At 36.3% G+C, this 19,858-nt stretch overlaps 1 protein-coding gene across 18 annotated transcripts in view; it reads left to right on the top strand.

Annotated features, from left to right (window-relative positions):
- PARD3 (par-3 family cell polarity regulator) overlaps nt 1-19,858 on the top strand; it is a 574,463-nt gene that overhangs the window by 357,887 nt on the left and 196,718 nt on the right. For 5 of the 18 annotated variants that reach the window (XM_040248387.1, XM_040248379.1, XM_040248381.1 and 2 more), the window contains 5 exons: nt 3,259-3,409; nt 9,731-9,920; nt 12,449-12,600; nt 13,661-13,705; nt 18,578-18,805. In XM_040248387.1, the coding sequence (XP_040104321.1) occupies nt 3,259-3,409; nt 9,731-9,920; nt 12,449-12,600; nt 13,661-13,705; nt 18,578-18,805 (766 nt within the window). The remainder of the gene's footprint in view (nt 1-3,258; nt 3,410-9,730; nt 9,921-12,448; nt 12,601-13,660; nt 13,706-18,577; nt 18,806-19,858) is intronic. The other 13 variants (XM_040248391.1, XM_040248389.1, XM_040248386.1 and 10 more) reach the window with 4 other exon arrangements.

Genomic DNA, 19,858 nt, shown 5'->3' with positions numbered 1-19,858 from the left:
CACCCAGTGCCTGCTCTGTGCCAGGAATTGGGGATAAAACAGAATAAGCTTATAAAGACTGAAATATCAGATAATGAGATTGTGCCAATTACTAACTCGGACCCAGTTTTAGGCTTGCTGAAGGGGATTAGGGCAGTATCTGTGCCAGCTTTTCACTGTTTATAGTTGAGATGGTGGGATACATTCTCTTTATGGGAAAGACATGATTTGACCTGCTAATGCACACTTACAACAACATGAGATTTTACAAAGCCCTATAGATATTGTATTCATTTTAAAAAAGAGACCAATCTTTCACCTTTTCCCAGGAAGAGTAGGCCAAGTGTATAATATAAAGCACATTCATTGGACAGTATCCAGCTTTTTGTTATTAAATAGCACTTACTATTTCCTGATTATAAAAGCCACATAAGATCATTTGAATATGTTTTTAAGAGAATGCTGTATTTCCATTGTTTTTAGGTATGGAGTAATTCCCAATGTTTATGCCTTCATAAATGAAGTTCTGATATTATTGAATGGCATGAATCTTTGTTATTCACTTAGCTTCTTACTTTGTGAGGATAGCAACTGGAAAATGAAATAAATGGACTGGTCAAAGAGTATAGGATATTTCTTGGCCCCTGATGTGCACTTGCACATTCCTTTGGGAAAAGACTATCGCTTCATGCTGACCTCCAGTATAGGTTATCTTGTTGCAGCCTAGAGCTGAATCTCTTTAATGGGTGAAAAGGCATTCCTATTTTCCTAGCACTGGAGTGGATGGGGTCCCAAACTTCTGCTCCTACTTGGGACTGAATTCTGTTGCATGGAAGAACATTTTTTTTGCAGCTGAAAAGACAAAGTGAAAATTGCAGTCCTTTTATTTTGGTGTCCTTTTCGGGATTAAGCTTAATTTGATACGAGTTTCATATAAGGAAAATATATGGTCTGCCTGGGAGCAAACCATATTGCAGGAAGGCCACCTACTCTTCTAGGACCACCTTACTTGGAGTGGCCACTCCCACACTCCGATGTGATACACTCTTCTTTCTTAAACTCTTTGCTTGCAACAACAAAAAGAATCATCAAAAGATTTAAAACAAAACTCTGTACTCCAATTTTTTTTTTTTTAAGAAATTAAAAGGCATTGTATCTTCTGTTAAATATTTATGTAGGAGGCCATTGATGTCTTCATTTAAATCTGTCTTTTGAGATGCAAATTAGACACAGTTAGGGAGGTGGGGAGGTGCAGATGCTTTCTCAGGAAAGTGCTCAAGTATGACTTTCCTAATGAATAGCCATCTTAGTGTTTTTCTCTGGAAAGCCTGCATGTATTATTCTTTAAATGGAATTTTTACTTGACTTTATAAAATTCTAAAATAGCCTCTCGGGATATTTAGGGGTTTCTCATAAAGGTGCTTTATAAAGAGTTTATTATCTAAAAAATTTGCAGTTATGTAGTTCAATTAAATGTATTTGTTAAGCAAACTCATGGGTGTGTTGTCTGTCTTATGATAAATTATTGTGTAGGATGCAGGTTTTGCATGTTGAGATGTGTAGCGAGTCTCTTTAATATTGTGCTCATTAAAAATACTCATGCATGTCTATTTTTAAAGATATCAGGTATTTGCTGTGTTTATTTTTGTTTTCACCTCCCCAGAGTCCCTTGGAATTGTGGCATCATGTCCTTTCAGAAAATATCTTATTATTTTTTTTATATCCAAGACCTTGAGTATTTAATTTTCTTTTCAGTAAAGCTGTCGGTTGTAATCTGCAATTAAAAAAAAAAAACTAATAAAACAAATCCTCATTTCACAATTTAAACCTTATTGAGTCTAATTCACCAGCACTGCACGTTTATTATTCTCCTGCAGTTTGACGTGCCTCCAGTTGTAATTGTGTTGACCCTTCAATGCATTAAATCTCCCCAGTGCTTATCAAACTGGGCAAGATAAGTCTACAATTCAGAACTTCATTAAATATCTCATTTATATTAAACAGATGATAGCTTCTAACAGAAATAAGAATTTGTTCCAATGGAGAAGCCACAGTTGTGGTTTCCTCTGTGTTTGGATCGTGCACCGTTCACTTTGCTGTGCTGGAGCCCCTGCCTCCACACTGCCCCCACTACCTAAGTCCTCCTTGCCTCTGGCTGTAGGCCTTTGCCAAAGCATCAGGTGGGGTTAACCTTGGAGCCCCCATTGGGAGCATTTTTATATGTTCTGTTCCCTATTGTTTCATGACCTTACTAGCATAGATTTCTCTCTCCTATTATTTTTATGAAGTTCATAACTTATAAGGTACAACTGTTATGCCACTCACTATTTTAATTCTTGGTGATGGGAATCAACCTATATTCTCCATCTATCTAGCAGATTGTATGTTTGTGAAATAGGCATCTTTTCCTGCTTCATTAGAATACTTAATCTTTACTTCTGTATTGTCAATATCCTAAATAGCTTTTTTTTTTTTTTTTTTTGGTTTTTAAGTCTTTATTGAATTTGTGACAGTATTACTTCTGTTTTATGTTTTGGCTTTTTTTGGCCATGAAGCATGTGGGATCTTAGTTCCCCGACCAGGAATTGAACCCACACCTCCTGCACTGGAAGGCAAATCTTAACCACTGGGCCACCAGGGAGGTCCCTATCTTATATGGTTTATTTTCTTTCATACTTAGGATTACAATGAGAGAATAGAGTTTATTTCTAATTTCAGCAGAAAAAACGGAGGCTCAGTGTGTTGTTGAAGACACCTGAGCTAACAAGTGGCCTTTAGGTCTTACAGTGTAGGTGGTCATAGTCCCCTGCATACACACCATGGTGTGCTAATGGTTAGTTTTATTTACACACTCTAAATGTAAAAAGCAGAGTTAAATTTCAGCTTCCATTCTGATAATGATAAAGCATGTGTTGCACAGGGCAGCATGTCATAAAAAGATCTGAATTAAACCATAACTTAAACTGACTTCAACAGATACTTAACCATCAAACTGAAAAAATAAGCAACAAGATAAGTTTGGAAAAAAGCCTTTAATATACATATTTTTCCTCCAGTGCTTGAAATCTGACAGAACTTCATGGGAGGCACAGTGTAAAGTGGCACAGAAAGTTGGTCATTAGGCAGAGCTGTCATCACAAATTATTTTGGTACAGGGTGAAAAGTTCTAGTTCATTTGGTACTCAGTTGGATGCAGGCCTTGGGCAAGTTGTTATAATTCCCCCATGCTGCTCCTGGGCCTCCACTTCTGACTTTGCCTTTCTCCATCTTTCTCTGCAGCTGAAGTCACCTGGGAGCCCCTCTGGACCTGAGCTGCCCATTGAAACAGTGTTGGATGATAGAGAACGAAGGATTTCCCACTCCCTCTACAGCGGGCTCGAGGGTCTTGATGAATCACCCACAAGAAATGCTGCACTCAGTAGGATAATGGGTGAGTCAGGTACAACCCTGTTGGTCCCATCTTATGTTTATGCTTTTACTGGTTCACGGAGAGGTTATTAATGTAATATTAATGTAAAGGAGTCCCATGTTTTCAAGAGGAAAAGGAGCATGTTCGTTATAATTATTCAGAAAGTGTTAATGCCAAGAGAGGCAATCAATACATTGATTTTGTTAAGTGAGGTTTAGATCCTATAACACGTGGAAAAGGAGAAAAAGAAGGGGAACACACAGAAGTGCTTTCCAGTGATCAAGATATTCTTAGTGTGTCTGAGATGTTAAATGAAGCTGTGTTGTTTTTTTTTTTAAATCAAAACTTAGAGGTTTATGGCATGATTTCAGAGTCATATTTTTATAATAGCACTGTTTACAGGGAAAGGGAAAAATATGTAAATATGTGTATATGAAATATTCACATTTTGTGGTTGTTATGGACTAAAGGGTTACCCTGTTTTAATTGCATCTCGATTTTTTCAAAGGCTTCATTTGAAAATCCTGAAACCAGTGTTTTGCATCCTTTGTTTGCATTCAGCACCATTCTGTCTGTGTGGCCCCCAGTGGGTAATGAGGTTATTAGCACTTGCTCTGCAGCCGTTCAGCTCTCTGCTAACAGATCTGGTTAATAAAGACTTGCTCTGCCACCAGAGTGGTTGGATTTACTGAGTTGCTCATCTTGGTATTAGCTTGTGAGAGTTGTCAAATTTAAAATGTAAGAAGCTGTTTTGATTAAAATAGCACATGACCTAAAATGCTTTGATTGGTGGTGTGTTTTGCAAGCCTCTAATCTGAAGTACAAGCCTAAATTTAACTCCATTCTCAGCACATTTAATGGAGATTGAATACAATCCATGTCTCCATTAGGAAGCTTCACTGGGACAGGAATTTGTTTCCTTCATCAGTGTATGTTTATGGAAAGCCTGCTGTTGGCAAGACACTGTATTTACTTTTGCTGTAGATGCAAAGAGGAGTGAGAAACAGTCTGCCTTCAAAGAACTTTCTACCAGGCATGATCGGAAAAATATGTGAACATGACTAGTAGAATTTTCTGTTGTTCTTCCTCTAATCCTTCTAGCTTTCTTATTTGGATATACTGCTAAATTCCCCATTTCTACTTTTATTACACGTAGAATAAAGACATGCCAGCTCTCTGGTTTAATTTTGTCACCATTTTTGTTTGATCGTCTTGGTGGAGTGTGAGCAGGGGAAGCATGCTGAAGGTACTGCATACCTGTCAGACGACAGGCATTGCCCATGGTGTGTTAGATTAACCTTCATTTATTAATAATCACTCTCCTCACTGCTGTGAGGTTCCCCCTACTTTTCCAGTTTTGGTGTGTCACTTGATCTTCATTAAACGCTTTTTTTACTGTTGACAATTCAGACCTCTTAAGAGAGAAAGAGAGTATATGTGTCCCTGGATCTGTATGCATACCAAGTGATTCGCTGTAATTTCCCCTTTATTATAGGAACATAGGACTTGCCATACTGAATCAGACCATTGGTCCACCAGTTCCTGTAACCTGCATCCTGCCTCCAATCCCTGATGCTTCAGAGGAAGGCGAAAATCTAAAACTAAAACACAAACCAAAACCCCCAGTTCACCTAGTGACCTTTGGAAATGCTTCATATATGGGCTGAGGATTCCTTCTTTTTCTTCCGTCTTGTGCCCTGCCTTTGTTAGTAATGACCTCATTAGCCCTAAGTTTGCTTTAGAGTTGGCATTGTTTTCCTTTCCCTCTGCTGGAGATGTAATGGACTTTAAAATTCCAGATGCTTCTGCCGGGGTAGTAGCCTCCCTTTCAGCTCTGTGCTTTGTAATGTACTGTGGGCTCCGTTTTGGGCTGGGGGTGACAGACTGCTTTCATGGTAGGCCAAACTGATATTGTATGATTTGGATATTTTAAGACTTTTTTTTTTTTTTACCAGTTCGTTGTACTAGAAACTAGGAGTCTCATATATTTTACTCTGAGAAATGTATGTGCTGAATTTGAGTTTTTATCTTGAGTTTTAAAAATTTGAGAATTCTTTACTCTTTGTCAGTCCCTATTTCAGCATCATTGCCCCTAAGGGACAAACAGCATTCACAGTGTCACTTCCCACTTAAGAGTTAGAAATCTTGCAAAAGATAGCGTCTTACAAAAAGATACCAAAGCAAGGTACCAAATATAAGAAATTAAAGCACTGAATTTCAGTTAAGCTAGACCCGGTAGCACCATCATTTACTAATGGGCGCAGTATTCGGGTGCATGAAAATTTCTCAGACAGATCTTGTTTGGTTAGTGGTTGTCTTCTATCCGTTTTACCCCTGTTTGGACACCAGTGGAGGTGGTGGTATCTGCTTCATGATCTGCTATGATTCAGATAGAACTTTGTATTGAAATTCCAGATGACTACATTAAGAAATGATTAATTTCATGTGGACAGGGTAAACTTTCACATAGAATATTCCTCCTGTGGAACTCTAGGTCCAAAAGGAGCTTTGAAGCTGACTCATTTCTATGGGAACATAACTCAGGAGAGAAGCTTCCAAAAAAATAGACCAAAAAAGGGAGAGATTCTAGAGTTGGGAACGTGTCAGGTGTCACCAGCCACACTTTCCCACTTAACAAATAAAAGAGCTAAGCCCCAAGATCCCATGATGATTTTAGTTTTATTTTGTTCTTGGCTATTTCCTCTTTCTAAGAATAGCCCTCTCTGGGGATTAGTGGGATCACACAGTAAGTATTAGTGACATTTAACCTTTATTAACATCCATTTTTAAGTATCCACATTTTCAAGCAACTGGCATTACACAGTCTGCAGAATCTTCCGTCCTGGCCAACACTGTGATTTAAATCAAATAAGTTGTTTCAGAGGAAACCACCTTACAAACCATGTGCCCCCACCTACTTAACATCTGTGCAGGGGAATTTTGGACTAAAGAAATTAAGTGACAGGTCTGAAGCCCCAGAATTCCAGGTTTCTGAACCAAAATTATGATGTATATTTTTCTGAGTCATGAATCCTGTATGATTGGAACCTGATTCATCTCCTTAGCTTTTGGTGAGTTCAGCCAGACTTGCAAACAAAGGCAAGAGTTCTCCAGGTCTCTTCGGTATTGGCTGACTCTCCACTATCATGGATTTTCAAGGAGTGATCGTGCACACTCATCAAAGAGAAATCTGTATGGAGTCTACGTAGGATTTCTTCCTTTTAAAAGCCTTAAAAGTATTTTACAAATCCTGGACTATCTTAACTACTACTACTACTAACAATAGCAGTAATAGGTGCAGCTAATTTCACCAACGTGTGCGCTTCATACGACACCATCACATTTGGGAGCATGGAGCCTTAACATGTTTTCCAACATTTTTTATCTGAAGAATTTTTCTGTTTAAAGCACAACTGAAATCTGTTGACTCCATTTTCAAATGTAATTCAGTAGTTTTTATATTCATATACTTGTGGTGAGTTTAAAAAAAAAATTTGTTCAGAGTAGTTTGAACTTGTTAGAAATTAAACAGAGAAATGGAACATTAATGTTGTTTTTTATTGTGAGTCAAATCACTGGCAAAGTTTTCACTGGTTTCTAGTGTCATATATGGTGCTGCCTTCAATGTAAATACACCAATGAATAAATGTTTGGTAAAGTCATTCTGTATCGCATTGTTTCACTCTGCTCCAGTTTAAATCTTAGCTTGTTTTTTAACTAGTTGTGGAAAGAGGAAAGTTCATTCACTGAAAACCAGATCAAAGGCTTCTGAAGTCAGCCCTCTAAGGGTTTACATTCAGGATGTGCCACGTACCTGCAAACTAGGTGGAGTTTGGTAGAATATGTTTTTGACAACTTATTTATTACCCCCAATATATTCCTGAAGTTGGATCCCAAAACAATATTCCTGACAAGTTTGTTATTGCTACAAAGTGGAAAATTGATGGAAAAATATGTATTTGCAAGACTTTTGAAATATTAGCCTCCAGAATCATGGGTGAGAGAAAAAAAGCTGAGTCCTTGTTTTGCTGTTAATAGGGACAGTTTGTCCTTTTTATTTTGGTATAAAATTTTGGATCACTTAGGGATCAATATTTCTACTCAAAACAGCATGAAAAAGTACTGTCACATGCAGAACCATTCTGTATTTCATATTGCTTGCTAGATTGCCTCTCAGAATATATTGCATACAAGTTCTCATTTTTATGTTTAGAAATTAGTTTGCTATCATGACACCATAATAGTTTCTTCCAATAAATTTTGCCTGGGTGAGGACATGACATTTAATGCTGTGACATGTCAGTGGTGTGCTATTAGGGATAACTTGTGTTTTTTCATTGTCTACATGTTTTTTTTGGGGGGGAGTATGTCTTGAGTAGGAAATATTTCTTTGGGTAATAGTGCTGCAATGTCCAACCTTATTTATGAATGATATTTTATTGAACAGATTTCTGTCTTTCTGTACTAATATCCTAAAACTGGAGTGGGCATAAATGAGTCATTTGAATTCAGGAAAAGGAAACAGTGAAGTATTAAATTCGACTCCCATTTTTATTATGATCATTCATAAAAAGTCGCTAGTTTTTACAGTTTGTCAAAATGGATGTATTTCAAATCAGAATCGAGTATTTTTCTTGATAATTTGCTGAGGAGAGATTTCAGTGAACATATAGTATTTCTGTAATAGAGTAGTTGGTGCTAAGTAATGAATTCATTGGAGATTTCTAGCAATTGTGCTTCAGGTTGTCCTGAAAAACTCTCTGTCAACTTCGGTTTCTCCTTTGTTTAAATGTCTAGAACAATAATATATATTTAAAATCCTTCAAGTCTATATGTATGCCATCCTCTAATTTCCAAAATGGTGTTAAAACAAAAATTATTATGTACACACTCTTATGAATGTTTAAAAATGAGATCTTAAGACAGATATGAAAGTGTCATGAACTGTCGTCACATTGCTGTTGTGCTGTTTTTAAAAGTACTTTATCACAGAGGACAAGGACACCCTTTTAAAACAGTGATAGGATTTGGAAAGGGCAGCAGTCCTGTTTATTTGCATAGGGAGCAGGAGAGCTGATTTCACAGATGTGGATGTTGGACTTGCAATGAGCGTGTTTCCATCCTCCTGTAAGGTGAGAGGCAGTGTGTCCATTTTCCTTGCTCTGTTGGAAGAGCCAGACCAGCGTGACCACATCACACTGTGATGAATGTATCTCTGAGGACAGCCTTTCTCAAGATATTCATGTGAACTGAAGCCTCACCCATGAGTTTTTGCTCAGAGGAAATACGGCACAAGGTTTGGGGAGAAGCCAGAAGAGCTGTAGGTATCTTGGGGCAGGAAGATGGCAGCATTTGGACCCCAGCTTTATCTATAAGGATTCAGGCCCTTGAATTATAATTTTATCCTAAGAAAGCTAAACACCTCTCATGCTGATCCATGAACTTGAGCAGATTTCCCTGAAAGAAACTAATCAATGTAGACAGTTCAGGGTCTTTTCTTACCAAGAACACCATATCTTAATTGAATAAATCAGAATTCACAAGCTCCTGTGTCTTGGCCTGAAAGACCTCACGGCAGTGAGATCCTAATCTTTTCTCTTTAAGATCACTCCTGCTGTCTCTGAAGTGTCACCTGAGTGCACTGTGGGGTTTTCTCCATCGTGCACTTAAAGATGCTATTGCTGATGTCTGTAATGAATGTCATCATTTCTTCTAGCAGAATAAATCACAGTCATCATTCAAAACCCCTCTCAGATGTTGACTTTTGCTATGATTTCCAGCATCCTCTGCCTTCAGCTACCAGCACTAGTGAATGCCAGGGTACTTGCAGGACATCACTCACAGCACCAGTCAGTCACCACTGTCTCTGGTCTGTCTCCTTCTTCAGGCTGTGAGCCATTGAGAGACAGAGATTGTCTTTCTTACAGTTCTGTTAGGTGGTAGGTGCCCAGTGAGTGAATGAGTGAATGACTGATGTAAGTCTGCAGGGCTTCCCTTCAAATTTCCTGGTAAAAATTTTCAAACAACTTTAACGACTTAGAATCCACATGGCATTTTCATGTTAGAAGTCATTCTAGAGATCAACTCTGGCCTTAGGAAGCATAAAACCAGAGACATGGAATACCACACCCAGAGCTCCATAGCATCAGAAGAAGGAATAGACCAGAGGTCTCCCACGGACATCCATTTATGGAAAATAAAATTTCTTAATTCTGTTTTGTTCTACCAGGTTGAGACATTTTGGAAATTCAGACTTTATCTGATGTAGCAAAGTATTAGCACGAATGCGTCTCACCCTTAGCTGGATGTCTAGAATGTCTCTTTTGTTTTTCCACTGGACAGGTAAATACCAGCTGTCCCCCACGGTGAATATGCCCCAGGACGACACTGTCATTATTGAGGATGACAGGTTGCCAGTGCTTCCACCACATCTCTCTGACCAGTCATCTTCCAGCTCCCATGACGATGTAGGATTTGTGACGACAGACACTGGCACGTGGGCCAAGGTTGGCATCAGCGACTCTGCAGACTGGTAAGAACACTCCAGGGCTGGACAACATTGGGTAATTGCAATCACACTTGATTTTATGGTTAAATATTCTGTCATTGAGCTCGGTGAGATGGGTGTCTTTTATAGCTAAGTTCTGTTTTCATGATTTTAATACTCATAATTATCACTCTGAACGAAAGATTTCCCTCAACCTCATAAACCTGCCCAATTGTGTTAGCCTTTCCAGGTCTATGGTTAGGAATTGAACCAAACCAACAAGAAAACTCTAACTCCGAAACCGTATGCATTTATTAAGTTTCACTTTTAATTATTTTGTACTAAGTCGCTTCGGTCGTGTCCGACTCTGTGCGACCCAATGAACCATAGGCCGCCAGGGTCCTCCATCCATGGGATTCTCCAGGCAAGAATACAGGAGTGGGTTGCCATGCCCTCCTCCAGGGGATCTTCTCAATGCAGGGATTGAGCCTGTGTCTCTTATGTCTCCTGCATTGGCAGTCAACTTCTATACCACTAGCGCCTCCTGGGAAGCCCTTTAATTATTTTAGATCTGTGTTAATTTGATGAATTGTTTTTCTATTCGATAAATAAATTCTAAGCAAATCCCTAATGGTGACTGAGAATTTGTAACAGTTAGATGACTTTGGCCAAATGAATAGTTGTTATGTTTTGGGAGTACAGAAGAGGCTTTTACAGGTTTTCTTTTTAGAGTGTTGTGACTGTTCTAGTCTTTGTATTTCTTTCATTATTATTATTATTTTGGCCTCATGGTGCTGCATGTGGGATCTTAGTTCCTTGGCCAAGGATCAAACCTGCACCTCGTGTATCCACTGGACCACCAGGGAAATCCCTATACTTGTCTAATGTCATGATTTCTGGGGCAGTCGAATCCTATTTTTTCTCCTCTCTCTCTTAAAATAGAAGAAAGTATTTGATATTATTGAGTCAGTGGGTGGCACAGAAATGAGGATGTGTCTAGTAATTATATACATCAATTACATGCCTAGTAATTATATACATCAATAAGCAAAAGGACCATCCCTCCTAGGGATGACCATGGAAGGCTTTAGTGACAATTAACACAAACCATGTGAGGCACTATACCCGAATTTTCTTACTGCCCTTTCTCTGGGGTCTTTGATGAATCTATCAGCAAAATGATATTTCATTGTTGTGGCTTTGAGCTACACTCAGGTCCACGTGTAATACTTATCTTTGAATGAGTTTTTTGGTTCAGCCTGGAGAAAGAACTGCCATGTAAAGGAGAAACCCCACCACTTGAAATCCTCAGATGCTGTCGCATTTACTGCTGCATTGTATGTCTTTCTGAATGTGAAAGTGATGACAAAGTGAGGATTAGATATTTGCAATATTTGTTATAGGTACAAAAGCCTTCAAGTGGACACTGTGATGAGGAATTATGAAGGCAGCCATAGGAATAGATCTGATTGGGGCCTTGAGAAGCTCTGTATTGGTGAAAATAAAATGAATAACGAACAGGGCTAGAGTGTGGCATTAACATCCCTAGGGGGATTCATAAAATGGTGAGGACTTGTATGATTTTGCGGTGGGGAATGTGCAGGAGTTGGAAAAGAATATGAATGAAGGGTTATCCAAACAAGAGTGGCAGCTGTTCCGAATCACAGCAGAAAATGTAAGCTTTTCCAGCCTGACAATATCTCCCTAATCCTTGATGAAAATGTTATGAAAACAAAAGGGCAATAAGGCAGGATTAATAACTGGAATTTTAATAACTTTGGGGGGGGCACCAGGATATGGTTACATTCTTTAAAGAATCAGCTGTCAGTCCTGCAGACTAAGTTGCTAAGTACGCGAGTGTATTGTTTCTTGAGTCTGAAATTAGTTTACTAGGTATATTGATAGGGCAGAATTAATTATGTTATGGTTTAAGAATTTTTAGTTATTTTAAGATGCTTATTAACTCACAAACTCATTTGACATATTCAATTGTGTATGTTTACAGTTCACTGTACAATTGTGGAAGGTTAAATATGTCAAATGGCTAAACTTTACATTTCTTCACTGACAGAATATACTTTTATTCAGTCCGTGAATTGATTTAGGAAACATAACAGACAATGTTTATAAGGTGAAAAAGGTAAAAACAACATATTCTAATCTTAGTGACAATGTAATTTCAGAGGACAGAAAATTAGTTTAAAAAATACAGCAATATGTGGTTTTCAGTAACAACAATTTGCACACCTTTGAAAAACCATTAACCAATAATTTCTATTAAAAATATATTGCAGATTTGCTCTGTCTGCAAATTTGATGCCTACTTGGAGTTCAGGTTTAGTGTAGTGCTCTAAATGTAAATTAATGTCATGTTTTTCCATCGCCTCCTTCACAACCACAGTTTTTTTTGATAGACTATATTTGTACTCTTTAGTTTAAATATTTCTGAGGAACACACACACACACACACACATACACACACATTCATACACACAGGTGTGGATGAACTTTTCTGAATGGCATGTCTCCTATTTTCAATAAATGTTTTTGTTTCTCTTTCCTCTTCACACCAGCTCTTTGAGTCCAGACGTTGATCCAGTTCTTGCTTTTCAAAGAGAAGGATTTGGACGTCAGAGTATGTCAGAAAAACGCACAAAGCAATTTTCAGATGCCAGTCAATTGGATTTCGTTAAAACGCGAAAATCAAAAAGCATGGATTTAGGTAGTGAGTACAATCTCCATGAATCTTTATCTAAATAAGGTTTTAGATGCTTTCAGATGAAAACTGATGGTCCCAAACACATGTCTGTTTACTGTGAGCAATAAAGAAAATAAATGTGAAATGAGGCAATTTGGCAAAAATTAGTTTTTCTCGAAGTTTGAGATAACTACATTTCTCCTAAGTGGCATGTTTACATCATGTGCAATATGTTAATATATATGTTTTCTGATAAGAAAAGAAACAAACACATGTGCATATCATGCTCTGTTCGTGTATCTTTATTTGAAAAAATGAAATGTTTTAACACTTTAGCTGTTTAAAACCAATTTCATTGGTCTTATGATTTGGTTGGTTGTGGGGATTCTTGAACTAGAAGAAAAAGTTTTGGAGAGAAACCATTATCTCAATCCATGTCTAGAGTTTGGTTACTTCATGATATTTTCCTTCCATCACTGCCCTTTAAGGTTTATTTAATGAAAACTCTTCTGTGTTGATAATTAAGGCCTTTAATTGGAATCATAATTTGAGAGCATATTTATTGTAAAAAGTATTTGGAAGCAAATGAGAGAAGGAAAATAATCCTAGTTGTTCAATCACATACCAATCAGGTAGTGTCTCGTTTAAAATCCAAATCCACCGAAAACCAAAACAAACAAACAAACAAATTAATTAATTAATTATATCCATGCACTGATTGAATGATTAGAAAACCCTTTCTTAATCAACTGTAATGTATTTACGCTGTTGTCTGGTGGCTGTTTTTACTTTGAGACTAAAAGTATTAATTTATCCCATGCATAAATGAAAATTGGGCGACGACTTGCCTGGCTAATGATGATATGCTAACATATCAGTAACACACGTGTCATGAACTGAGATGACTGGCATTGCATGGAGACACGGCTTTTCCCCCTTTTTTGATTATGTTTGCTTGATGTTTCATATTATTTGCATGAAATATTATTTAAGAATTATCACCTAACTGGAAAGATCTGGGAATGGTTGAAGCATGTTGGGCTGTGGGACTAACTGGGCTAACCATTATACATTTACCTTTTAACAGTAGCTGACGAGACTAAACTCAATACAGTGGATGACCAGAAAGCAGGTAAGAATGGACACTTAGACTGTTGCCATAGAAACTGTGGTCCAAGGAGTTTATCGTAATTATAGAGCTGCCAATCATATGGCTGTAAACATAAATATTCCAGGCTGCCATGGATGTTTTCATTGTAGGAAATCAAATTGTACAAGGAAAGGAAATTTTTCTTCGAGCAGAAATATATCAGTGTAGTATATACTAAGTGGAAATATAATTTAGTACTTCAGAAATGCTAACACAGCCCAGATTCTCTTAATTATATTTGTGTAGGAATGTTTTGTCACGGTTACGAAAAAATCAGAATCCTGAAAGCATGATCTCTTAGGGTTGATTCTTTAAGTTTCGAAGTCATCTATCTGATGTTTAGCTTAACATCCAAAAAAATGATTGTCAAAAGGTGATTTTGGTTAGGAAGATAACAGCACATATATAAATATTTTCACTGAAGGACAGTGTTCAGTATAGCTCTCATTAGTCACTCAGAAAACCTTAGTTCTTTTTCTAATGCAGGCTTTAGTTCCTTGTTACATAGCATTGAATTAGGCTTTATATTCCGTCTGTGTCTTAACTTTGTGAACGTGCTTGAAAAGCTTTTTGTTTTTGTTTTTAACTATTTAGGACTTGCTGCTAAAATGCTACCTAGATCCTTCTGTAGAAATAATGGATTATGTTGACCTGAGTTTTACATCATAGATTTTACTTTACATGTTATCTTATGACAGTAATCAGAGGAAAATCTTTATGTGTAATTAAAGTCATGTGCTTTGTACAGCTGAGCATTTTGATTTCTTATTATAGGTTTGGAATAGAGTTTTAATTATTGTAGATCCAGTATGATGTCGTTACACCACTTAGCGCTAATTAGCTTCAATTCACCTTTGTAACCTGCAATAGTAATTAGTTTTAGGCTTCTTGAAAGGTGTGTTTCCCATATACATATGTAAAGATAACTGTGGACATGCCTGGAGTTTTCACATTCTGTAAAGATAGATTGTAAAAACTGCATCCAATAAATCACTGGATTAACTATAGTGCAAGGCAATTAACAATAGCATCAGCCCTAATTAAGTAGTTATTTCTTTTATCAAACATAAAATTCATTGGAATTCTGGAGCAAGGCTAAAGAAAAACATTATTTGATAGTTTACATATGTAAATTAGTAATTAATTTTTGGAGTTAATAGTATTCAGTGCTTTTCAAGAAGTAACCCTTGTCCAATTTAATGTTTATAAAAACCAAATTGAGCTGCTCAGGTTAAAGAACATGATTTTATATAATATGCCAATAAAGTGAAAAAAATAGTTAATTTAACCAAATCACTGTTACTAACAGGAAAAGAACAATTTATTGTGATTAAGAAATAATAATAATATCCAGATGTCAACTGAAAACATTAAATACCTTTTATGGTGAGTAGGCAGATTTTATCGTCTAATTGAATCATCTGCTTTTATAGTGTTTAAAATGTTAGTTAGATCCTAGATAAAAAGAGCATTTTAAAAATATTATGTGCAATCTGTTTTACTGAATTAAACTGGAAAAACGTAGGACCAAAATTATGACGTAGAGGTAGAAGTATTTGCTGGTCTATTGACTTTAAATCTATAATGAATAAAATATCTCCACTGGATTCTTCCCACCGTCCAGTATTAGACAGTGAAGAGACTTTATTATTTTCCTTTCTTCACTTCACTTGAATTGCTAAGAGTATCATGATTTTACAGTTTAGTCCAAAGGTTCTTAGTAGAGTCACAGTGGCATTTTAGTGTAGATTGTCTGTCTAGCCATAAGCCTTTCATAATGAAAATTGAATTCCATTTCCCTTTGCCCTTGCAAAAGACATCCTCTTCTTTTTTTCTGGCAAGAGAGGTATTAGTAGATAAGAGTAGAAAAAGAGACCTAAAGAAAATAGTATGATTATGATTTCCCCTTTTATTCTTGGATTTGGGAATCCTGTATGATAGTTCGAGAGTAAGTTTATTTTCTACAGGAAAAGAGAGAATGGGAATAAGAGAATTGAGTTTCTAACAATTTAACCTTTGAATATAAAAATAAATGAAGCATCCTAATGACTTAATAGATTTACATTAAGAGCTTCAAAATATTATTTAAAAATTAAAGACATTGATTTTGTGTGTGCATAAATAAAACTAATCTTTTGCCTATAGGGAAAGACATTTTCAACTTTTACGATAAGTTTATGATGTTATAAATCTCAGTGACCGTCATTCAGCAGTCTTACTAATATGTTAACGAACTCTTTTGTTAAAGTGTCTTTGATGAATATATCACCTTACATGAATGAAATCTATGTTTTAGATCAGGAGTCAGCAAGCTTTCTATAAAGAACCAGGGAGTAAATACTGTAGATCTTTCAAACCAGACAGCCTTTGGAACAGTTGCTTAATTCTGATGTAATGTGAAGGCAGCCATGGAGAATATGGAAACAAATGGACCCACGGCTGTATTCTAGTAAAAATATCCAGATTTGACCCATAGTTTGCTGATCCCTGTTATAGATACGCAAATAATAGATGTTATGAAAACTTTCAACTATGTATAAATAGAGAGACTGTAGTTTATTAATCTCTCTTATACCCAATACTCACCGTATTTAATTATCAACATTTTGCCAGAATGTTATACTGTGGTGTTAAGAGTTAGACAAAAGAGTAGTTAGGTAAGCTTTCAATGATTCCTACAATATAATCTATTGCTTATTTTGTTACAATTTCACTATTTTTTTTTCTTCCTAGATTTGCTTTGTGTTTATGTTTCTTCAGAAATACGTATATACAGATATATACATGTCAATGCTTATATGTATGTAATCTGTATATGTACATTTATTTGAATAATCATGCCATTTCTGAAATTAGCTGTTAAAGTTTTTGGGGTGCTGAGTATATTAAATCAAATCTCAGCTAACTTTTCATATATAAATTATGTTTTAATGCTAATCTTTACTGGGAGCATATATACATACGTATCTTTATTGGAGAAATATACATAGATATGTGTGTGTGTATATATAAACACACACATAATTGCACACATATACATACATATGTCCTTTATGAATCCAAGAAAACACCAAACGTTTGCCATATAAATGTTTATAGAACCTAAATGTAGCTGGTAAGTTATGAAAATTAATAGGCCTGATTCATTCAGGAAAAGATCTTCCCAATGCTAATTCCTGAAAATGTGAAGGTAAATGTCCCTGCCCAGAAATCATCTTTTTCCATTCTCTTTGATTCTTTAATCTCTTACTTTTTCTTTAGCTCTCTGGAACAAAATCATTTTCCTTCCCGTGACATGACTTTTATGGATATTTAAAACATGAACTTGTCAAACATTATAGTGCTATCAAGAGAAAAAGTAAGATTGATCATCCTGGCAAGAAATATTCCTTGTGAGTTTTTGTCATGAAATAATCAAATAGAGACAAACCTGCATGGAGAAAGTTAAATAAATCATCTTTTTCTCTCAAGCACTCTAATTTATGGAATATTTTTTCTTCATTAGAATCATCTGTCTGCCTTTCTGCCTATGTTACATTTTGAACATACTTGTTCTAACTTAAAACCGCTACCCCATTGTGAAGATTATGTAAAAGTTGTCATGTAAATGAATTTTAAAAAGATAATTCTTGTTTTGACTCTCCCAATTTAATTTTTATTCTGTTTTATACTCTGAGCCATGGAACGACCATCTCAGAACTATTTGGCTTCTATGTGAAAACATATCAAGGTTACTCCTTAATTATTGGTCCACATATGGGCTGATGGCCCCATGTAGAGATAAGATATCCAGTCTCGCCTCTCCTACCCCTTGCTTTTTTTTTTCCCCTTTCTACCCGTCTTTTTAACAGTGTAAGTGAAGAACTAGTTCTGTAACCTGGATTGCCCAGCTGGTGGTTGCAGGTATTTCCGTCATCTCGAGGCTAAACTCATCTATTTGAGTGCCAGCTCAGGCAATCATTGATGAAGTTGTTTTACCTGGTTAAAGAAATCCATTTCGATTGCCTTCTAAAGCTTGGTTACAGTCTTAGTCTTGCTAGATCCTCAAGTCACCAAGCCACAATTTTAGTGCTCTGAATTCTCCTCTACTGAAAATGTCTTGGTAATTGTGATGTCTTCTTCCTTCTGTTCATCACCTGTTGCTCTCTGCTGACCTGGAGGCATAAGTCCTCACATGCAGTTCTGGCATCTTTCCCCCTTTACTTCTCTCTCACGACGGTCCTTATGTAGTTTATTTCTATTCACATCTTGTATTGCTCTTCCCAGAGAACCACCATTTTCCAGAAATAGGTTTCTGCCTGGTGCTGGGGTGCCCTGTGTGCGACATGTGGTGTCCCATGCTTTTCTCACCTGCTGAGTTGTCTGAACCTGCACCATATGAGGACAACTTGATGAAACTTACTGAGATAAAAGTTTCACTTCCATTATAAATAACTGTAAACTGCTAAAAAAATGTTTTAAGCTAAGTCACAAAGTGTACTCTTGGTTGCTTCCCTTAGCCATTTCATCATCCTGCTTTGCAGAATGATTTTCTGGGTTATTCTGGTTTTTTAGATTATTAACATAACTTGAAGCAAATGATTTGACAAAGATTTTATCTGTTGAGCTAAAAATGAAAACTAATAGCTTAAAATGTCTCCTAATGAGAATAGAGAAAATAGACCAAATTTAATACACATTTGGGAAAAGTTAAAATTAGTTCCTGTCACTTTACTTTTTATATCTTGCTACCCCACGTTCCAGAAGTAGACACCGAACAAATAATTTGTCCCTGATATTTTCTACAATTCATAGATATTCAGCCATGTAATTTTCACCACTCATTCTAACATTTTGTTTTTGCCAACTTCCAAGGTTCCCCCAGCAGAGATGTGGGGCCTTCCCTGGGTCTGAAGAAGTCGAGCTCTTTAGAGAGTCTGCAGACAGCAGTTGCCGAGGTGACTTTGAATGGGGACATTCCTTTCCATCGCCCTAGGCCACGGATAATCCGAGGAAGGGGATGCAATGAGAGCTTCAGAGCTGCCATTGACAAGTCCTATGATAAACCTGCAGTGGATGATGATGACGAAGGCATGGAGACGTGTAAGTGTACAACGTCCGAAGGAATAGCCATGACAAGGGTCTCTATAGTGAAGCATTTTCATAATACGAAGAAGATGTTATTTACCATTTTTACTCTTAATTTCTCACAAATGTACAGTTGGTTTTTCTAGAGGCAACATGTCATGTGATATTGCAAGAGACTAAATGTAGAGCAGATAGAAGAATCTTTTCAACTAGATATTAAAGAGATTTTCCATTCTTCTCAATAATTGTTTTCGGAAAATACAGGTTTCTTTCTTTTTTTTTTTTTTTTTGAACGTGATTTCTGCTAATATGAAATCTATAATTTTTTAGAAAGTAATTTGTATTTTTAAACTTTCTCAGTTTTAGTTCAGTAAATATTGATAGATACAATCCACAGAAAAATTTTGAGTCCTTAATAAATTTTAGGAGTATAAAGTTATCTTGAGACTAAAATATTTGAAAACCACTGCTGTACAGTATATCTGTAATATATCTCAAATGAATATGTGTAATCATCTGTGATTTTGATAACATATTTTTGGTTTGTTTTTATGAATTACTCTTTCCTTGAACTAGGCTAGCAAGATATATTTATGTATATGTATTTCCAAATTGCCAAACATTTTAAGCCAAGATTATTGGAAGTTAAAGGTTACTGTGAATGAGCAATGTGTTTTCCATAGTATTGATATATTGAGAAAAAAGTAACGTTTATAAATACATAAAACGTATGCTTCAGGGAGTTGTTGATGTTAAACACTTATAAATGAGTCTAAAAATACCCATTCAGTTTAAACATAAGAAGGAAACTCAGCATTGTATTTATTTAGAAGAGAATGGACTTGAGTTCTAATAGAAAACACTGTTGATTAGCTTATATTGTTCCGTAACTACTGATTCATATTTTAGTTTTTTAGCTTAAAGTAACTCTACCCAGCTAACCATTGTAAGAAACACTGTTGGGAAGAGAAAGAAGAAAGAAAGAAAGGATAAAGAAAAGCAGGAGACACCCCTACCCAAAATTAAAGCAGAGATCATTTAGGTGGATTGTAAACGATGACAGTTTAA

The sequence above is a fragment of the Oryx dammah genome, unplaced genomic scaffold, assembly GCF_014754425.2.
Source record: "Oryx dammah isolate SB20612 unplaced genomic scaffold, SCBI_Odam_1.1 HiC_scaffold_10, whole genome shotgun sequence".
Classification (NCBI taxonomy): Eukaryota; Metazoa; Chordata; class Mammalia; order Artiodactyla; family Bovidae; genus Oryx; species Oryx dammah.
This window is presented reverse-complemented; position numbering and strand designations above follow the sequence as displayed.